General features: G+C 38.3%; 1 protein-coding gene across 6 annotated transcripts in view; it reads left to right on the forward strand.

The window, feature by feature from the left end:
* Smarca2 (SWI/SNF related, matrix associated, actin dependent regulator of chromatin, subfamily a, member 2) overlaps positions 1-16,313 on the forward strand; it is a 174,760-nt gene that overhangs the window by 44,991 nt on the left and 113,456 nt on the right. For all 6 annotated transcript variants that reach the window (XM_003472196.5, XM_013155035.3, XM_013155036.3 and 3 more), the window contains exons 9-12: positions 251-421; positions 9,254-9,307; positions 12,379-12,509; positions 12,733-12,790. In XM_003472196.5, coding sequence (XP_003472244.1) covers positions 251-421; positions 9,254-9,307; positions 12,379-12,509; positions 12,733-12,790 — 414 coding nt within the window. The remainder of the gene's footprint in view (positions 1-250; positions 422-9,253; positions 9,308-12,378; positions 12,510-12,732; positions 12,791-16,313) is intronic.

Consider the following 16,313-nt stretch of genomic DNA (forward strand, 5'->3'; position numbering starts at 1 on the left):
CCTCACAGTGTTTGATCACACCTCACACAGCACTTTGAGCTCTGACTTTGCTTTGACCCCTAGGGTCCTAGGCAGCAGGGTTGCACTTTGTTTGCTGAGTCCCCGACCTGCTGCCCTGGCTCATGCATCCTGGCTTATCCCGTTTCTCCACTCCTCGTCAAGCTTCAGGTTGTGGAGCAGAGAGAGGAGTATGAAATGGAGCTGTCCATAGGTGTGTAACGCTTTCAGCCTTCTCTTCCTTCCTTAACAGGCTGAAGATGAAGAGGGCTATAGGAAACTGATCGATCAGAAGAAAGACAGGCGTTTGGCGTACCTTTTGCAGCAGACTGACGAATATGTGGCTAATCTCACCAACTTGGTTTGGGAGCACAAGCAAGCCCAAGCAGCCAAAGAAAAAAAGAAAAGGAGGAGGAAGAAGAAGGTGAGTACCATCTCGGTGGTGGTGGAGGCCGTGCTGCATGCGCAGAGATAGTTTAAGATTTGCACCTTAATAAGTGTTACTTCCTACAGTAGTGGAAGGTTTGGATTACTGAAGCAACGATTATGTAATCTGATATGGTATGAAACAAGACAGTGTGTTGGAGATGAGTACAGTAGATTGGATGTATTCAACTGAAGCAATGCAGTCTATATTTTCATGGTTCAATACAGTATAATATTTTAAATCAAGCACACACTATCAGCAGAAGAAGGAAAGACAAATACTTGCATAACTTCAATGACAGTGTGGCAGGGAAACTGCTGAGTTAAGAAACTAGGAGGATATTTAAGAGAGCAGTACAGGATACAGGTAGGAATAAGCCAGAGGAAGGTGTGGGAGATAGTTTTGGGATACTTGTGGTACAAATTTTAGCTTGTTTGATACTGAGATACTGTTTATTCAGTTCTGATATCCTGAGGTTGCAGTAAGGTAAGTGTTTGGGGTAGTTACAGAAAAAATACCTTTTATGAAGTATATCCTTTTACCCTTTATGAGAAATAAAGGGTAAAATTTAGTATCTTTGCTTTCCAGGTATTTATATGCCAATTCAAGAGTAATTTGCTAAGGATAGATCTCTGAATACAGGTCCTTTTGGAGGCCTAAACTGTCCAGTAATCTAGTTCTTGCCTAGTAGTCAGCCTTCTATATCTGCAGTTTAGATTCAACCAAGCAAGATATTCATGGTATTCAATTGAAAATATTTCAGGAGAAAACCACTCACCTGTAATGAAAATGTAGATCTTTTTCTTTGCATTATTCCTAAACAGTACAGTATAACAATGGGTTACATAATATTTGCATTATACAGTTATTCTAAGTAATTTAGAAATGATTTAAATTATATGGGAGGATATGCATAGGGTACAGGCAGATGTTTTATATAAGAAAGTTGAGCATCTTCAAACTTTGTGATCCACAGGGGTCCTAGGTATAAACCCCCATGGGTATGGAGGGGCCACTTGATTTTGTTTTCATGATCACTTCTGATTAGACCGGGTACAATCATCAACAGAAGGTCTTCGTCAGAACTGCAAAGACAGGTCTGGTAGCGTTTAATCATTTATTCTCTACAGTGAATAATTGAACAAAATGTTTTTCAGAAAATAATTAATTTCATGGCTCCTGAATTCTTGTACCTGTTTCATAATTAAGGGGGAGGAATAAATTTTTGAGAAGGCACCTTCTTGCACCCAGCTTCTCTAGCATAAGATAGCTTTCCTTATTGTGAAGATGAAGAGGATGACTCAGGGATTGGATTTAGACATTTTGTTGGTGAGGAAGAGCTCATTTTCTTGTCAGTGTAGAGTTGCAGACTGCAAAATTCCAGCTCCCAATTTCTGATTTAAAAAGGCATTTTCATTTATTAAGGGAGAGGCCCATAGGCAAGGAAATGCAATTCTATAGCACTGCTTTAGTGGACCCCATAAAATGACTATTTTAGTTTTTTAACTCTAATGGTGTGTTGTATAGAGATGACCACTGTTGGTATATTTGATATAAAGTATATATTCTGTATTTTGTTGGTATTAAAAAGTAATGGGACAGATTTGAGCTTCTATTTTATTGATAATAGATTCCTGCTATGGTATTAAGACAGTTTTGTTATCATAGGCAAAGACATAGTTGGATGTTGATGATTATACATGTTTTGCATTAATCGGTGCAGAGCAGGGACTTGGCCACTGTATTTCTCATGGTGGTACCTACTGTACAAAATGTATAGTTGACACCTCCTTCCAAATTCTTGCATTCAGTTTTGCTAATAGCACTTAAACCTTTGTTTTTGTGCTTTTACTCAAAAACTACTAGCTGTACATTTACTATGAACCTGGGTAGTGTACAAGAGAGACTAAAATGAAATATGGTCAGCCATTAACTAAGCATGTACAAAAAGATAAATAATTACAGAAGATGATGAATACTGAGAAGGCAAACTTGAGTCAAATTGGAGGTTGGGTCCAATCTCTTGGCAAATAAATAATAGCTACCAAAGCAATGTGGAGATCTCTGAGCACCTCCGGTTGTTTATCTCATATAGTCATTGTGAGAGATTTTTATATTTTTTCAGCCACTTACCTCCTCTTTCACATTCTCTCAGGATGCCTACCTAGCATCTGAGTATGGATGCTCCTAGCAATGTGAAGAGAGGGGTTGTGTTTCCTTCCTGGACTATCTATCTTGCCAGAAGAAGTGGGATTTAAAAAGGGTTGGGGGTGACACTAAGGCTCTTAACCCTTCCTCAACCCAGTCTCATTCACGGGGCCTTGACTTAGTTCTAAATGAATTGCTTAGTTCCAGATGTACCATCATTCAAGTTCAAAGGAAAGGGATGTTTTGCAAAGCTGATTATTCGACATTGGATTATCTATATAGTTCTTCTCTCCTCCATTAGAGTGAATGATTGAGAGTTACTTGCTCCAGGTTCTCTGTGATGGAAGAGCCTTTGGCAGCCGTAAACCAAAGAGCTCTGCACTGTTCTTTTTAGTAGTTTCCCATGTTCAATGTTGTACTGTCCACAATTTAAAACATTAGACATTAGCACTTTATTTTGAGAGACCCTACATTACCCAATGAGGTAATAGCCCTGAGCTGCTCCCAACACTGAAAAACCGGTAATATACAGACAGCTTTGAGAACTGTGCCACTGAAGTTGAATAAGGTTGACCTTGAAATTTAATTGGACAACAATATGGGGTTTTTTTTGTAATAAAATTTCTCAGTGAGACAGAGAAGGCCTTTGTCTTTAGGGAATTTGTTATGTTCACTCTTGCTTGTGAACAATAGGGTGGATTTCTGAAAACCTATCATGACCTTGCTTAATTTCCTTTTCTGCCCAGGAGGGACTTTTCTATGCAATATAGATTTATAAGTCATTTTGAAGCTTCTCATTCTTGGCCTGTCTTCCATTACTGTCTTTGAGTTGGAAAAAAAAAGAAGTAAACTGTATGGACCTACTTAAGGGTCAGAGGAGAAATGATTTTTAAAGTATTGAAACATCAAATTATGTGAAGCCAATCTCTGTTGTGTTTCAGGATGAATGTGCTGGATTATGGTATTCAGCATCACCTCAGGGTCTCTGTTTTCTGCCAGGCTTAGTTTCTACAGGTGACTGTGGGTTAACAGGGAGGATCGAATTAGAAGTATAGGTGTCTGCATCTATTTGCAGACATTTCTATTAATGAGCATTCCTGTGCTGGTAGATTAGCTGACTGGACACATTGTGTTAACATATGGTCTTTAAACTCATTGTTGCATAAGAAAACTTATGCATATTAATTTACCATTATTGTCTTATAGGACATTGTATTAAAAGGTCTGTCACATAGTGCATCAGTCTCTCGGTCCTTTGAGAATGATAGGAAAACATGCATGCCACATAGATTTGGAAAGTGTTGCTCTTTAGAACATTCTTTGAAACACAGGAAGTGTTCAGTAAATATTATTTATTGACTAGTAAAAGTGAAATCATGATTGTTGAATTATGTTTTTCTAAATACAATTAAAAATTGTTTTTCCCTGATTTCATATACTTTGTCACCATATTGTCCTCTTTGAGGATCAGCTGACTATTTAGTGGGAAGATGTCTTTTAGGTTGGTAGTAGAGTCTTTAATTATGGGGACCTACAGAAGAAGAAAGAGGATTTTTAAATTTTTGGTGGGCTCTGCTTACCACTATGTTCTTCAGATCCATGAAGAAAAATTTCTAATTAGATGGCCTGTAATTTCTGGTGATAATAAGGTATTTCTCACAGTGCTTTAGGGTACCTTTTGCTTAAGCTGTGGTTAAGAGCTCATGCCAGCCGTACCCGGCCCACTGCTCAGAAGTCTAGCCATTTCCGGGGTTCAGCTTCCACTGCTGCCTGCCATCAAACCAAAAATAAATATGTAATTCTTCTTTCCATGTCTTCCAGTGGGAGGTAAACCAGCAGAACTATGTTCATGTTATTTATTTGTGACATTCCGTAAAAATCCAGGGTACTAATGGACATGTGCTCAGAGAATTCAGTAATTCTCTGATAATTCAGCAGTGAGCTAGATAGCTCTTAGTTGTTTTATCACCATCTTTTCCTTTTTTCTGAAAGATGTTTTATTCTCTCTCTCATTTCTTTTCTCTAACTCTCTAATTCTCTGACTACTATTACAAGTAAAACTCTGGACTGTTGTGCATTGGAGGGGGACTCTTCCTGCCATGATGTATTTATTGCTCAGTATAGTGACAAGAAATGCATTTCTTAACCCTTTAGACATAAACAAAAAATCTGAGAAGTTCAATTGGCATTATTTTGAGTGAAAAGAACATCAGAAAAGAAAATCATAATCATATTTATTTTAAATTCAGGTTACTCTTGGGTTTTTCTCAATTTTTTATCACTTACACTTCCCTGAAGATCGTATAGTTTATTGCAGCTTTCCTTTGCAAAATTTTCATAGGTGAAAAAAAGGTTCTAAGGCACTTCTGCACATTGATTGTAAGACTATTGTAAGAGTAGGTGAACACAATACCTCAGTGATTAGAATTATTTTATCACTTCAGTGTCAAAATGGGTGAAAGCAGCAGTTTGGATTCGTCTTGTTTGACTGGATTGACCAGTTGGCTGAGTCAGAATGTTCCAATTGGTTTTCTTTTTAAGACACAATCCAAGTAATGTGCAAATGCCTGTTAATTTGATATTCCTGGACATTTTAAAAAAGTGTTCTGATCTATTTTACTGCTCATAGGCCCACTTAAATGATGGTAAAAATAACCCAAGTGATTCCTGTAAAGTGGGATTTCCAGCGAAACAGAATGCGTCCTTCAGTTGCCAGCAAAGTTGAATGTGGTTTCAGCATATCATCACAGTACTTGTTGGGGGATAAAGTGTAATCACTTTACTGTATGGATTGTAAAATATTTGACATAAAGCTGTTTCTTTATAAAACGAGGCTGTTTGTAGCCCCTGAATTGTAGTAATCAAAATAAAGTGCCCCACCAAAGTCTGTTTTCTTGATTTCCATGTATACATGATTTTTATATTTAGGTATTCCGTTCTTTCCACACCCCAAATGCTTATTATTTTATATACTTTCGACAAAAAAGATGAGTAGCCCACACTTAGGCTTATGACCATTCCTAAATAGAGGATTTCTGTTGACATTGATCTTGATAACAGGAACCCAAACTGTCTTTAGTTTGAGTAATTTTTACTAATGAGTAGTCTTTACTTACCAGTAATTTGTGTCATACGGTTCCCCTTATGTGAATAGCTTAATTATACTCTTCCCTCCCTACATATGCATAATTAGTTCTAAACTTTTTGTAGGTAGGCAAAACCAATGCAGAATTTCTCCAGTCTTGATTAATGAATGAACTGCAGTGTCTTGTTTTGGTTTTTTAATCAATGGATGTAAGTTCAGGCGTCAGCCAGTAACGTTGAGTGTATGTTTGCAGTTCCACGATACAGTTAACTGTGGATGAAAAGCAGCAGAGCATTTCGCCAGGTGTTCACCCTGTCCAAAGGTAGTTCAAGAAGTAGCACCCATTGCAATCGTTTGGGTATAAATTTGAATAGGGGAGGGGGTTTTGGCTTTGAGTTGTTTTCCTTTTCTTTTCTTTTCTTTTTTTTTTTTTTTTTTTTTTTTTTTTTTTTTTTTTTTTTTTTTTTGAGTTAAAGCATCAGGTTGATGAGAGAATAGAGATGTAAGAAAGCACTTGAACCAGAGATCATCACCAAGCTGAAAGCATTCAAACATGATGAGTGAAGTGGCCATCTTTTGCCATACAGCAGACTGCCACCTGGTTTCCCCCTCTTATAACAGTGTAGCAGAGTTGGGTTGAAGCATAGCTGGTGCATGAGAGAGGTCACACTGAAGCCCAGTTCAGTGACAAATTGTATGTACCTGTTCTTAACTGTTATTCAAATATATGGGCACGTAATTCAGGGAGTATATTCTAGGTGGAAAAACATCGTTTTTTGGTGTCTCCATTCATTCTTTTACCAAATGTTTATTTAGTAACTTTTAACTGCTAGGCTGCCTTTGGAGGGGAAACTAGGCAGGGAGCCAGAGAAACAGAAATTGCTAACCTTGTAGCCCTGTGATGTAATTTCCAGACAATGTTATAGTCAGGTTTTTCTTTTCTTTTTTTCCCCCCTTTATATATGGCCATACTAAGTTGCCCAGGGTGCCCTTGAATTTATGGTATTTCTGACCTAGCTAGCCTCTGTGTGGTGGGATTATAGGAATATGGCACCACACCACTCAGCTTGTTCTCGCTACTCTTAATTTCAGACTTAAAAGAATAACCCTGGAATACCATTGACATATATGAAGATTTAACAGTGCCGTGGAAATACATAGAATATTTCATTAACATATTGAAACAGTGACTCTCTCCTGCAAACCGTCTTGGGTCTGTTATTATCCCGATTTTACTGAGGACACCTGGATGCAAAGAGAGACATATTTGCTCAAGATTATAATGCTTAGGTCTTGTACTTAGTCACAGAGCTGGGAATAGCACTCAGACTGTCTCTTCCAGAACCAAGAGGCTTAAATTTAATAAAGCTTTGCTTTTTGAATTCAATATCTAATAGAATAAAAAATAATTTAGAAGACTTTAATGAAAGGGCCTGATTCTGAGGTAGTTTTTAGATAACGCTCTGGCTAGCTCATAAGGAGGCTCTCCTTTAGAAAGTTTGATTCTCTTCATTTATGGTGCTTCGAACTTTTTTATGTGTTATTCATTGAAATGGTGATCAGTTCTTCTTGCTGGATATTTGAAATTGACTTTTTCATTGTCTCATTTGATTTTCTTTGTCAACCCAATTTGTAGCTTATTTCTGGTTTGTATGGAAAGAATAGTGGCGTGAATTGACTTCCTTCCATTAATTATAACCATCCCCTGAGAATTCCAAAAGTGGAACCCTCCCTGTCTGGTGGTGGCGATGGTTTCCTTTCTGAACTGAGGGGTTATGCTGTTGCTGGCTGTATCCCCTGGCCCAGATAACGAGCCTGGTTGATTCATAGTCTTCCTGAGTTTTCACTTCAGAGTGGCATAAACAGACAATTGAATTCTTGGGCAATGACAACCAAATGGAGTATTTTGTTTCCTACTTTTTAGTAGAATCTACATTGTTTTTATGCCTCATGCTTTGGCATATACACAGATATATGGGTAAGAAAAATTACATTTGAAAAGAATTTTGAAATTTTCAAGCATTCATAGTGTTGCTTTTCTTCAGTGTAGAAGAAAGGTTAGATTTTTTTTTTGTAGTGTTCATTATTGAATTCTTGCCTCAACCATAGTAAATAAACATTCTCCCACTGCACTGCACCCCGACCAAAAAGGCCAGATTTTAAATATCAGATTTTTTTCATAGGTGTTTTCTTTATTGAGGATGCTATTGAAACAGAATCATGGCATAAAGTTAATATTGATTCCATATATTATTATATATGTGTGTATCTATTTATGAATATATATGTGTGTCTGTGTATTTTAATTAAAGAGTCCAATAGATAAAATTCATTTTCTTAAATATCTTGATAAAGGTAATGACTAAAATTATCCCCTTTATCATATTGCATAAAGTCGGACAGCATTTTAGTTATAAGGTTAAAAGATTCTGTAAAAGTGACATAAAATATTTCACTTGTGGAAGAGGTCATTGTTATGGTTGATACATTGTATCAACTTGAGCATTTTAGAAGTTTAACTCAGAGACTGGGCAGGGGGGGTTCTTTGTAAATATCCTATCCTGTGCAAGAGGAGGGCAAGGAGACTTTGTGAGTGCTATACCCGCCCTGGGTGGAGGGGCTGCAGGCCTGTGTACAGAATTAGCCAGGAGAAGAGGTTTGTTCTTTCTGATTTTGCTTTGGCTGCTTTTGCTCTGGCTGCTGCCTTGAAGCGCTGCCCCAGCGCCATGCCACCCTGCCTTGGAGTCAGCTGATTATGGACTGAAACCTCCACAAACTGTAAGAAACAAACCTTTCCTTCCTTCATTTTGGGTGTTGGGTATTTTGTCCCAGCAATGAGAGAAAAGTAACCAGACAATCATTGTAAACAGAACAGACTTTAGACTGTTTGGTATATATTACATAAAAGATTTTTGTGCGTCTGTGCAAAATGTACTGTAATCTTAGCTTCTCAGTTAGTTGTCCTTAAGGCACATGAACGCTAATGGACTAAGATACTAGAATATTTAGTGAACCATAGATGACAGAATGTTTCATGAGATTACATTGAGCACCTCCAATTTCCCCATATTCACACAGTGGAAACACTATGCATTATGAAGGCCATTATGTTGAATGAAAAACACCTAGGGAACTCACAGAATTTCGTTTTTTTTTATGACCCAGCAGCGGTTCAGAGCTTATTCTTGATGGACATTTTTAGAATGTTGTTTTTCATTGCTGATGAAAACTTGCTTAGGGAATAGGGAAGTTGAGCTAATTATGTCAGGATTTGTCTTCACAGTGCCAAACACAAGAAAAACACTTCAGATCCTGACTGCTATCTTGATGCTGCCATGCCTTATGATCTTTGGGTCCCTAAAGATACAATCCACAAATCTCTAGTGTGCTGACCTCGAATCACATCTGGCTTTAAATGACTCTTTGCAAGTTGGTAATACAATGCATGCTTTGTCTCACATAGCAAGGAGAAATAAAAATACTTGGCATTGACACTTACGCTTTATTACAGGGTGATGGGTGGCGGTACCGGAGTGACATGGAGCCCTGGCCCTTCCTCTGGATTTGCACTAACATTTCATGTTGTTGTTTTGCAGAAAGCTGAAGAGAATGCTGAGGGAGGAGAGTCTGCCCTAGGACCTGACGGAGAGGTAAGGGAGATGGCCTCTCTTTTCACTGTGGTTTGCTGAGTGGGGACCTGCTTTATGTTGTAATACCTTTCTCTGTATACTAATTTTATTTTTCTCAACTAATCATTTTTAACTAAAGATAATAGTATATTACATCATAGAAATTAAAATAACATAAAACACTCAGTGAAAATTAATCTTTCATTTTAGATTATCAATCAAGTGATACCCAGTTTCTTCTGTATAATGTTCCAGAATTTTCTGTACATAGATAGGCCCAGATAGGAATAGATAAAATGTGTAAGAATCTTAAGTGATTCTTTATAGTTTCCTAGTAAGTGATACAGAAACATAAAATATGACCCTAGTTTATTGCTTATTTGAAATTTATAAAAATAAAGTGTCTGTATATTTTTTGACATTTCTATATACACATGGGCATAGTCCTAAATTTTATGAACATATTTATCTATTTATTTGTTTGATTTTTTTTTCCTGAAAAATGCAAGGAGCTCTGCTGCTGATTTGCAGTGTGGAAGCACGTGCCCAGCACAGGGTGAAAAGAGATTTGGCTTCAAAACACCTTTTTCTCTCATAGATTCAGACAAACCTGCTTGGCGGATGGGGTGGGTGGGGGTTGCCCATTGCCATCCTAGAATCACTATGCACAGGAGTCCTGTTGTGAGCTCAAAGAGCCTGGGAGCAGGAAAAGGTTGAGCCACTCTTCTATGTGGAAACCTCTTGAAAATAAATGTCACCTAACCACTATAATCCATCACAAGGAAAGAAAGAATCAGGATAAATGTCTAATGTGTAAGAAACGCTCTGTGAGCTGTTAAGAGCAAAGGATACTATATATTAGAGCACTTAGAAGCAACTCAAAAAAAAGAAGAAGAACGAAATAACTCCAACTTGCAAAAACCCAGCCTTCCCTAAGCATGCCACATGTCAGTTTGTGATAAACAAGGATACAGGCAGAAATTTAACAAATTAGTTTTATAGTGCTCTTATCTCTTGGGAAAATTGGCTACTAATTTGGGTTTATGACATATATCTTTTTTCTTTGAATTTTAACACACGTGAGTTCTGATAGCTGGAGTTTGCAAGGTAGACAGCTTGCTCAGTTTGTTTTGAAAAATAATGTTCTTATTATTCTTCTGTGCTCAGGCAGTGCTTTTGCCAAAGTTCTAATTCCAGCTACAGTGATTTCCAGTTTTCTTTGAGGCATGACATGAGCAATAAAAGAAGCTGTGTTAAATAGTTAGAGATAACAGGATGTGAGTTTTTGAGGGAGATGATAGCAAATGGTAGATTTTCTTCTTTGTCTTGTGAGTGTATAAATGACCTTTTGTATTAATAAGGAAAAAGCATCTTGTTGCCATGCAAAGCAGTAGCACTCAAAACCATAGTGACAATCTGCATCAGAAGAGAGGGAAAAGGCAGTGCAGAGTGAGCCTTTTTTAAAGGTTATTTTTGTGAATAGTCACACATAGATTGTTTCTTAGTCTGACAGTGCTTTGTTGAACAAGTAGGTAGAAAAAAAGCTACTAGGGTTGTGGTTTCACTTTTTTTTTTCTTTCTTGTTTGGTTGATTCCTATAAGACATAAAAAGTAACCTCAGGCATACTCGTTTTCCTATCATTTTTCTTAATTATAATAGTAAATGATACGATAATCCTAATTACAGTGGATCGTGTTTTCTATATTTATTTGACCACAAAAAAGAATAATTTAGGAAAAATTCCTTGAAATAATGAATTGCCTAAACATCCCATTTCTTAGCGCTTCAGGAAATAGCAAACTTGAAGCACAAATCAAGCCCTTCCAAACATCTGACTGAGGGTCTGCTCCTACAAATCAGTCACCCTGTAATCAGCAGCATTCATTTGCATAGAACTGCTCCGTTTTCAGGCCTTTTCAAATGGTGTGTCCTCGAGAGTATGTTAAATGCAACCTGTGAAGTTTAACGTATTCTCTTAATTTTCTGAGCAAACCATTGTCCATAGAGTCCAGTAATGAACTCCAGCTCAGTTTCCCTCAATTCCATAGGTTTTAAATAAGCAGGCTTTTTAAAAATCACACTCTAATATAGTGATTGAGTTAGATATTTGTTGGATTGGTTTTGGATAAAGAGCACCAGTTCTGTAGAATCCAAACTAGCTACTAATGAGATGTCTCTAAGCCACATTATCTTTTCCTTTTCTATTTTCTCCTAAGCCACGGCTTTGCAGTATCTGTTGTTACCTGGAGAGTATTAGTTGTAAGGCTTGAGGAGTGTCACTTTTGAATGACCAAAATTAATTCTGACCTCCTTAAATAAAAAGAGAATGTATCACAGGCTGAGCATCCTAGGTGCTTGAGGCCAGTTGTATTTAAGATATTTTAAAATTTTGCAATAGTTGCCTATGCATAAGAGATATTTTAGGGATAAGACAAATCAAATATGTATTTCATTTATGCCTTATATACAGCTTGTACACATAATCTGAAGGTAATTTTACACAGTATGTTTAGTGTACTTCTTTGGACTGTAACCTGTTCCATGGAATCAGATATGGAATTTTCCACTCGGAGTGTCAGTGCTCAAAATGTGTCACATTTTGGATTTTCAAATTAGGTCACTCATCAGCTCTCCAGAAATACCGTGGACTCTGACTCAGGGCTGTGCCCAGTTTGGTAATGTACAGCTGGTCCGGGAAAGACGTGGTTTCTGGGAGCAAGCAGGTGCCTGACACGCCAGGGCCAGCTCACAGGCACTGCTGTCTTCTTCACCGCCTTCTCCTGTGCTCTTGGTGGTTCGCACTCCTCTGAACGTGTGGCCCCGGAGTGAGGGTCTTTGTGAGCGTATCTAACTGGAGGAGCTGAGGTCCTGTGCCTGCACCTTAGCTGCTACAGATGTCTGTTTTCCGTTTCTTTAGTGGAACATGGCCTTTCACTTCCCACCAAGACTCATTAGGTGGTGGAATTCAAAATACAGCAAATGTGTCAGATGCTGGGCAGCAAAAAGGCTGAGGAGCATCTAACACAGAACTGGGAGAATGTCTTCTACATCCAGGTGACATGATTGTCTTTCTCTCCCTCTCTCCTTCTAGCCAATAGATGAGAGTAGTCAGATGAGTGATCTGCCTGTCAAAGTGACTCACACAGAAACCGGCAAGGTCCTGTTTGGACCAGAAGCACCCAAAGCAAGTCAGCTGGACGCCTGGTTGGAAATGAACCCTGGGTATGGCATGACAAGTCATGGCACTGGTATTCTTTGGGCTTCTTAGATTTTGGTGTTCCTTGTGAAATTTTGAAATTAAGACAACACAGCCTTTGAGGTGGTAGAAGTGATTATCTTCATTAATCGTCTATACAGACTATGTGCTAGTTAAGTCGTGTGTGTCTGTATGGTTTTATAATTTTAAAAAACTAAGCCTCCCCTCTTCTCCGCTCCTTTTCCTTAGTTACGAAGTTGCCCCTAGATCTGACAGTGAAGAGAGTGATTCTGATTACGAGGAGGAGGTATGTAAATATCTCCGTTGGAGGGTTACTGTTTTGAAAATTGATGGGAAACTTCTGCCTAAACACAGGGCTCATCTACAAGTCCTTGTACACCTTGTTCTCAAGGGTTGGCTTTTAATTAAAACTGGGACCAAAGGTTTGCAAAATCTCTGATGCTCCCTGCCTGGTGGTATAGCTATCTCTTGGGGACTCCTGGTTGATGGGAAAACTTGAAGAATCTTGAATTCATTTGGGAAAAGAAAAGAAAAGCTGGCATTAAACTCAAGATGGTGAAAAGGTCTTTTTGGGGAGAATTAAAGATAGATTACTTTGGGAAAGGAAGTCCCATGTCACTGAGCGGTTCACAGTGACAGTTAACTACATAAAAATTTCTGAAGTCCTTTAGGGCTTAGAGCCTTTTTGAGGTTGTTAAATCTGAGAACTTACATGTAAAAGGTGACACAGGCCTGGCTTAACAAGTGTATCGATCCTTTGAATTTCTTCCTGAGATTCTTGTTGTATCCTTGAATGTACTTGTTACTCAAAGAAAAGAAAAGCACATTCCTCAGTCTCTTGGAAAGACTTCTCATTATTTCTTTTTTTTTTTTTTTTTAAATTTTATTTAAGGAGAAAAGAAAAAAAAGCAGGGAAAGGGTACAAGTTATACAGATTTACAGAAAAAAAATGAACAGTAGGAAATCACTAGTTAATGGATTACATATTGTCATCTTAGAAATAATTGTTCAAGTCACAAAATTAAAGCTTGTAAAGTGGACATTCCATCAATGATACTGCAAACAGTTCTGTTCATTGATCCAATAAAACTCTGTGATATCATTTTCTATCTTATACACTTAAATATACATGCAGTTATATAGTTTAGAGCACTTTCTTTTCCTCTCTTTTGTACCATGACTATTACACATTTTGGGTTTCATTGCTCCCACGGTTCTTATTACTTTTTTGGAAGAGAGTAAAACCAAATGTGACATAACAGAACAGAATCGGTCAAGTCAAAAGGGTGGACATAATAGATAATGTAAAAACATAATACAGGTGATCAACAATGGTTACCATAATGTCTCCCGCTATCTCTAATAGAATTGCCTATATCATTAGTTATAATACAATTGAACAAAACAGTAAAGAATAAAACCAACAAAACCAAAACATTGGAGACATTGTAGGTCTTCAAAAGTAGCTAAAAGTCAACAAGAATGGGCGTCATAATGAATCTCATTATCTTCACAGCTGATGCCTAAACTTTCGAACCTGATACTATCCAGCAAAACAGAATAGGGGAACATCAGTTAAAAACCAGATGGTGAGAGTAATACAGGGCTTTAAATCAAGGTAATGAAAAGTCAAAATGGGTTACTATAATATATCCTGCTATTTTTTCCTTTAATTAAAAGGATAAAGATAAAAAAGTAAATAATGGAGTGGAGATTGAGATAAAAGAGGGCATAACAACGAAACAGCGCAGATCAAAACATAACCATTTAAGCAGAATAGTGTTTCACCACCAGATAATCCTAACCTAAAAGTAGTTACCATATTGTTTCTTTCTTTGAAATCCTTGAGTACAACTTCGTATACTGTAGCATTAAGTATATCAAAACAATGTAAAACCATTCAAGAGAATGACAGCATTACAGAGTATTTAGAATCGACTAACAGAAAATGAACAATGGTTTCTGTATAATCTCCTTGTCTTTAAAAGGTTTTTGCTTATACTATCGTACATAATAAAATCCAATAAGATACAGCCTATTTAGACCATTGGAGACAGAAGGACAAAAGCTAGATGAGACTTCAAAACAAGATGATACTAAATCAGTATTACCTATTAAGATGTCATTTTCTCCAAAATAGCTGTTCCTATCATCCAATCTTCTCTGCCTCATTTCTGTTAAGCTCTTTTTCTGTCAGTAGCTGTCAGTTTGTCTTCTTCATTTTGTTCTCTGCTCCATTTGTTGTGGCCTCCCCGCCACTATTTCTGGGTTCTTTGTATTTTTCTTTTTTTAGAATATCCTGCAATACTTTCTGTAGAGTTGAATTGGTGGTTGCAAATTCCCCCAGTTCCTCTTTATCCTGGAAGCACCTTGTTTTTCCATCAATTTCCAGGGACAGTTGTGCAGGATATCTCAATCTTGGCTGGAGATTATTATCTTTCAATGCTTGAATTATTTCCCCCCACGCTCTTCGTGATTTGATGGTTTGTGCAGAGAAATCTGCTGTAATTCTGATGGGTGTTCCCTTGTAAGTGGTCTGTTTCTTGTCTCTTACAGCTTTTAATATTCTGTTCTTGTATTGAATTTCTGGAATTTTTATTATTATATGCCTGGGTGTTGCTCTGTTTGGGTTGTAGGTAGCTGGGGTCCTGTATGCCTCATACATCTGAGTATCTTTACCTTTTGCTAAATTAGGAAAATTCTCCTGGATTATTTCTGTGAGTAGCTTTTGTAGTTCACTTGTTTGCATCCCTACTTCTTCTTTTATGTTCTTAATCCTTAAGTTATGGATCCTCTTATCATCTTCTTGTCTTTGTATTATTGCTGTTTGTTTCTTTGTTATTTTTAAGAAGTTTTTCATTTCATTCTCCCATATTACAAGTCTGCCCTCCAGTTCAGATAGTCTGTCCTTAGTTTCTTTCAAGCTGTTATGCCAGTCTTCGATAGACTTCTTAGTATCTTGGTAGTCCCTTTGAACCTGCTTCACGTATTCTATGCTTTCTCTGTTTTCTCCATCAAACAATTCTCCCCTTTTTTTCTGTTCTTCCATTCCACCACCTGTTTTTTCTTGGGTGGTGCTTAGCATTTCTCTAACTATTCTGCATACTTCTAGCTTCAGGTCGTTGATAACTTCATTCCTGAATTGGTCTATGAGGCTCTCTATATGGTGCCTTATGTGTATTGGTGCGGTGTCTGCTATTGCCTGTTTCTCAGAATTGGGGGCCGAGGAGCCTTTCTTGTTGCTGCCTTTTCCCATGCTGCCTCTTCTTCTCTGTTCCTTATATATGCAAGCTTATATAAGAGGCCCAGCTTCTCTCCCAGTCAGCCACAGCCTGATCGAATTGCGCCAGTTAGGTGTTCCCGCTCACCGCTGCGCACCAGGGAGTTACAGACCAGGCAGCCTATGCGTCTCCCCTCCCGGCCACCGTCAGGCTCTGGGATCTGGGTTGGGACAGTCTACCAGGTCCGCCGGCAGCATCACGCAGGCCAGGCACTTTTCACCAATCCCGCCCGAGAGGGGGATGTGTGGCTGGAGTCGCCACCGCGCCCTGCTCCCGCAGGACTGCTCGGGCCCAGAAAGTCCTCTGCTGGAGTCAAACTGTGGTAGAGTGTCAGTTTCTCTCACTCACCTCACCATAAGTCAGTGCACGCCTCCCTGCCGTTCGCAGATTGCCGTTCTCAGAGCTTCTGCACGTCTCTCCCCTTGCCGAGCCGCTGTAGAGGCAGCCAGCCGCTGCGCGGCGGGAAACCCAAATCGCGGCTTACAATGGCGCGGTTCCAGCCTCCACACCGAGTCTTTTCTGTTCCTG

Source organism: Cavia porcellus, unplaced genomic scaffold (assembly GCF_034190915.1).
Source record: "Cavia porcellus strain 051 isolate PalLab524CR breed Dunkin Hartley unplaced genomic scaffold, mCavPor4.1 scaffold_1, whole genome shotgun sequence".
NCBI lineage: Eukaryota > Metazoa > Chordata > Mammalia > Rodentia > Caviidae > Cavia > Cavia porcellus.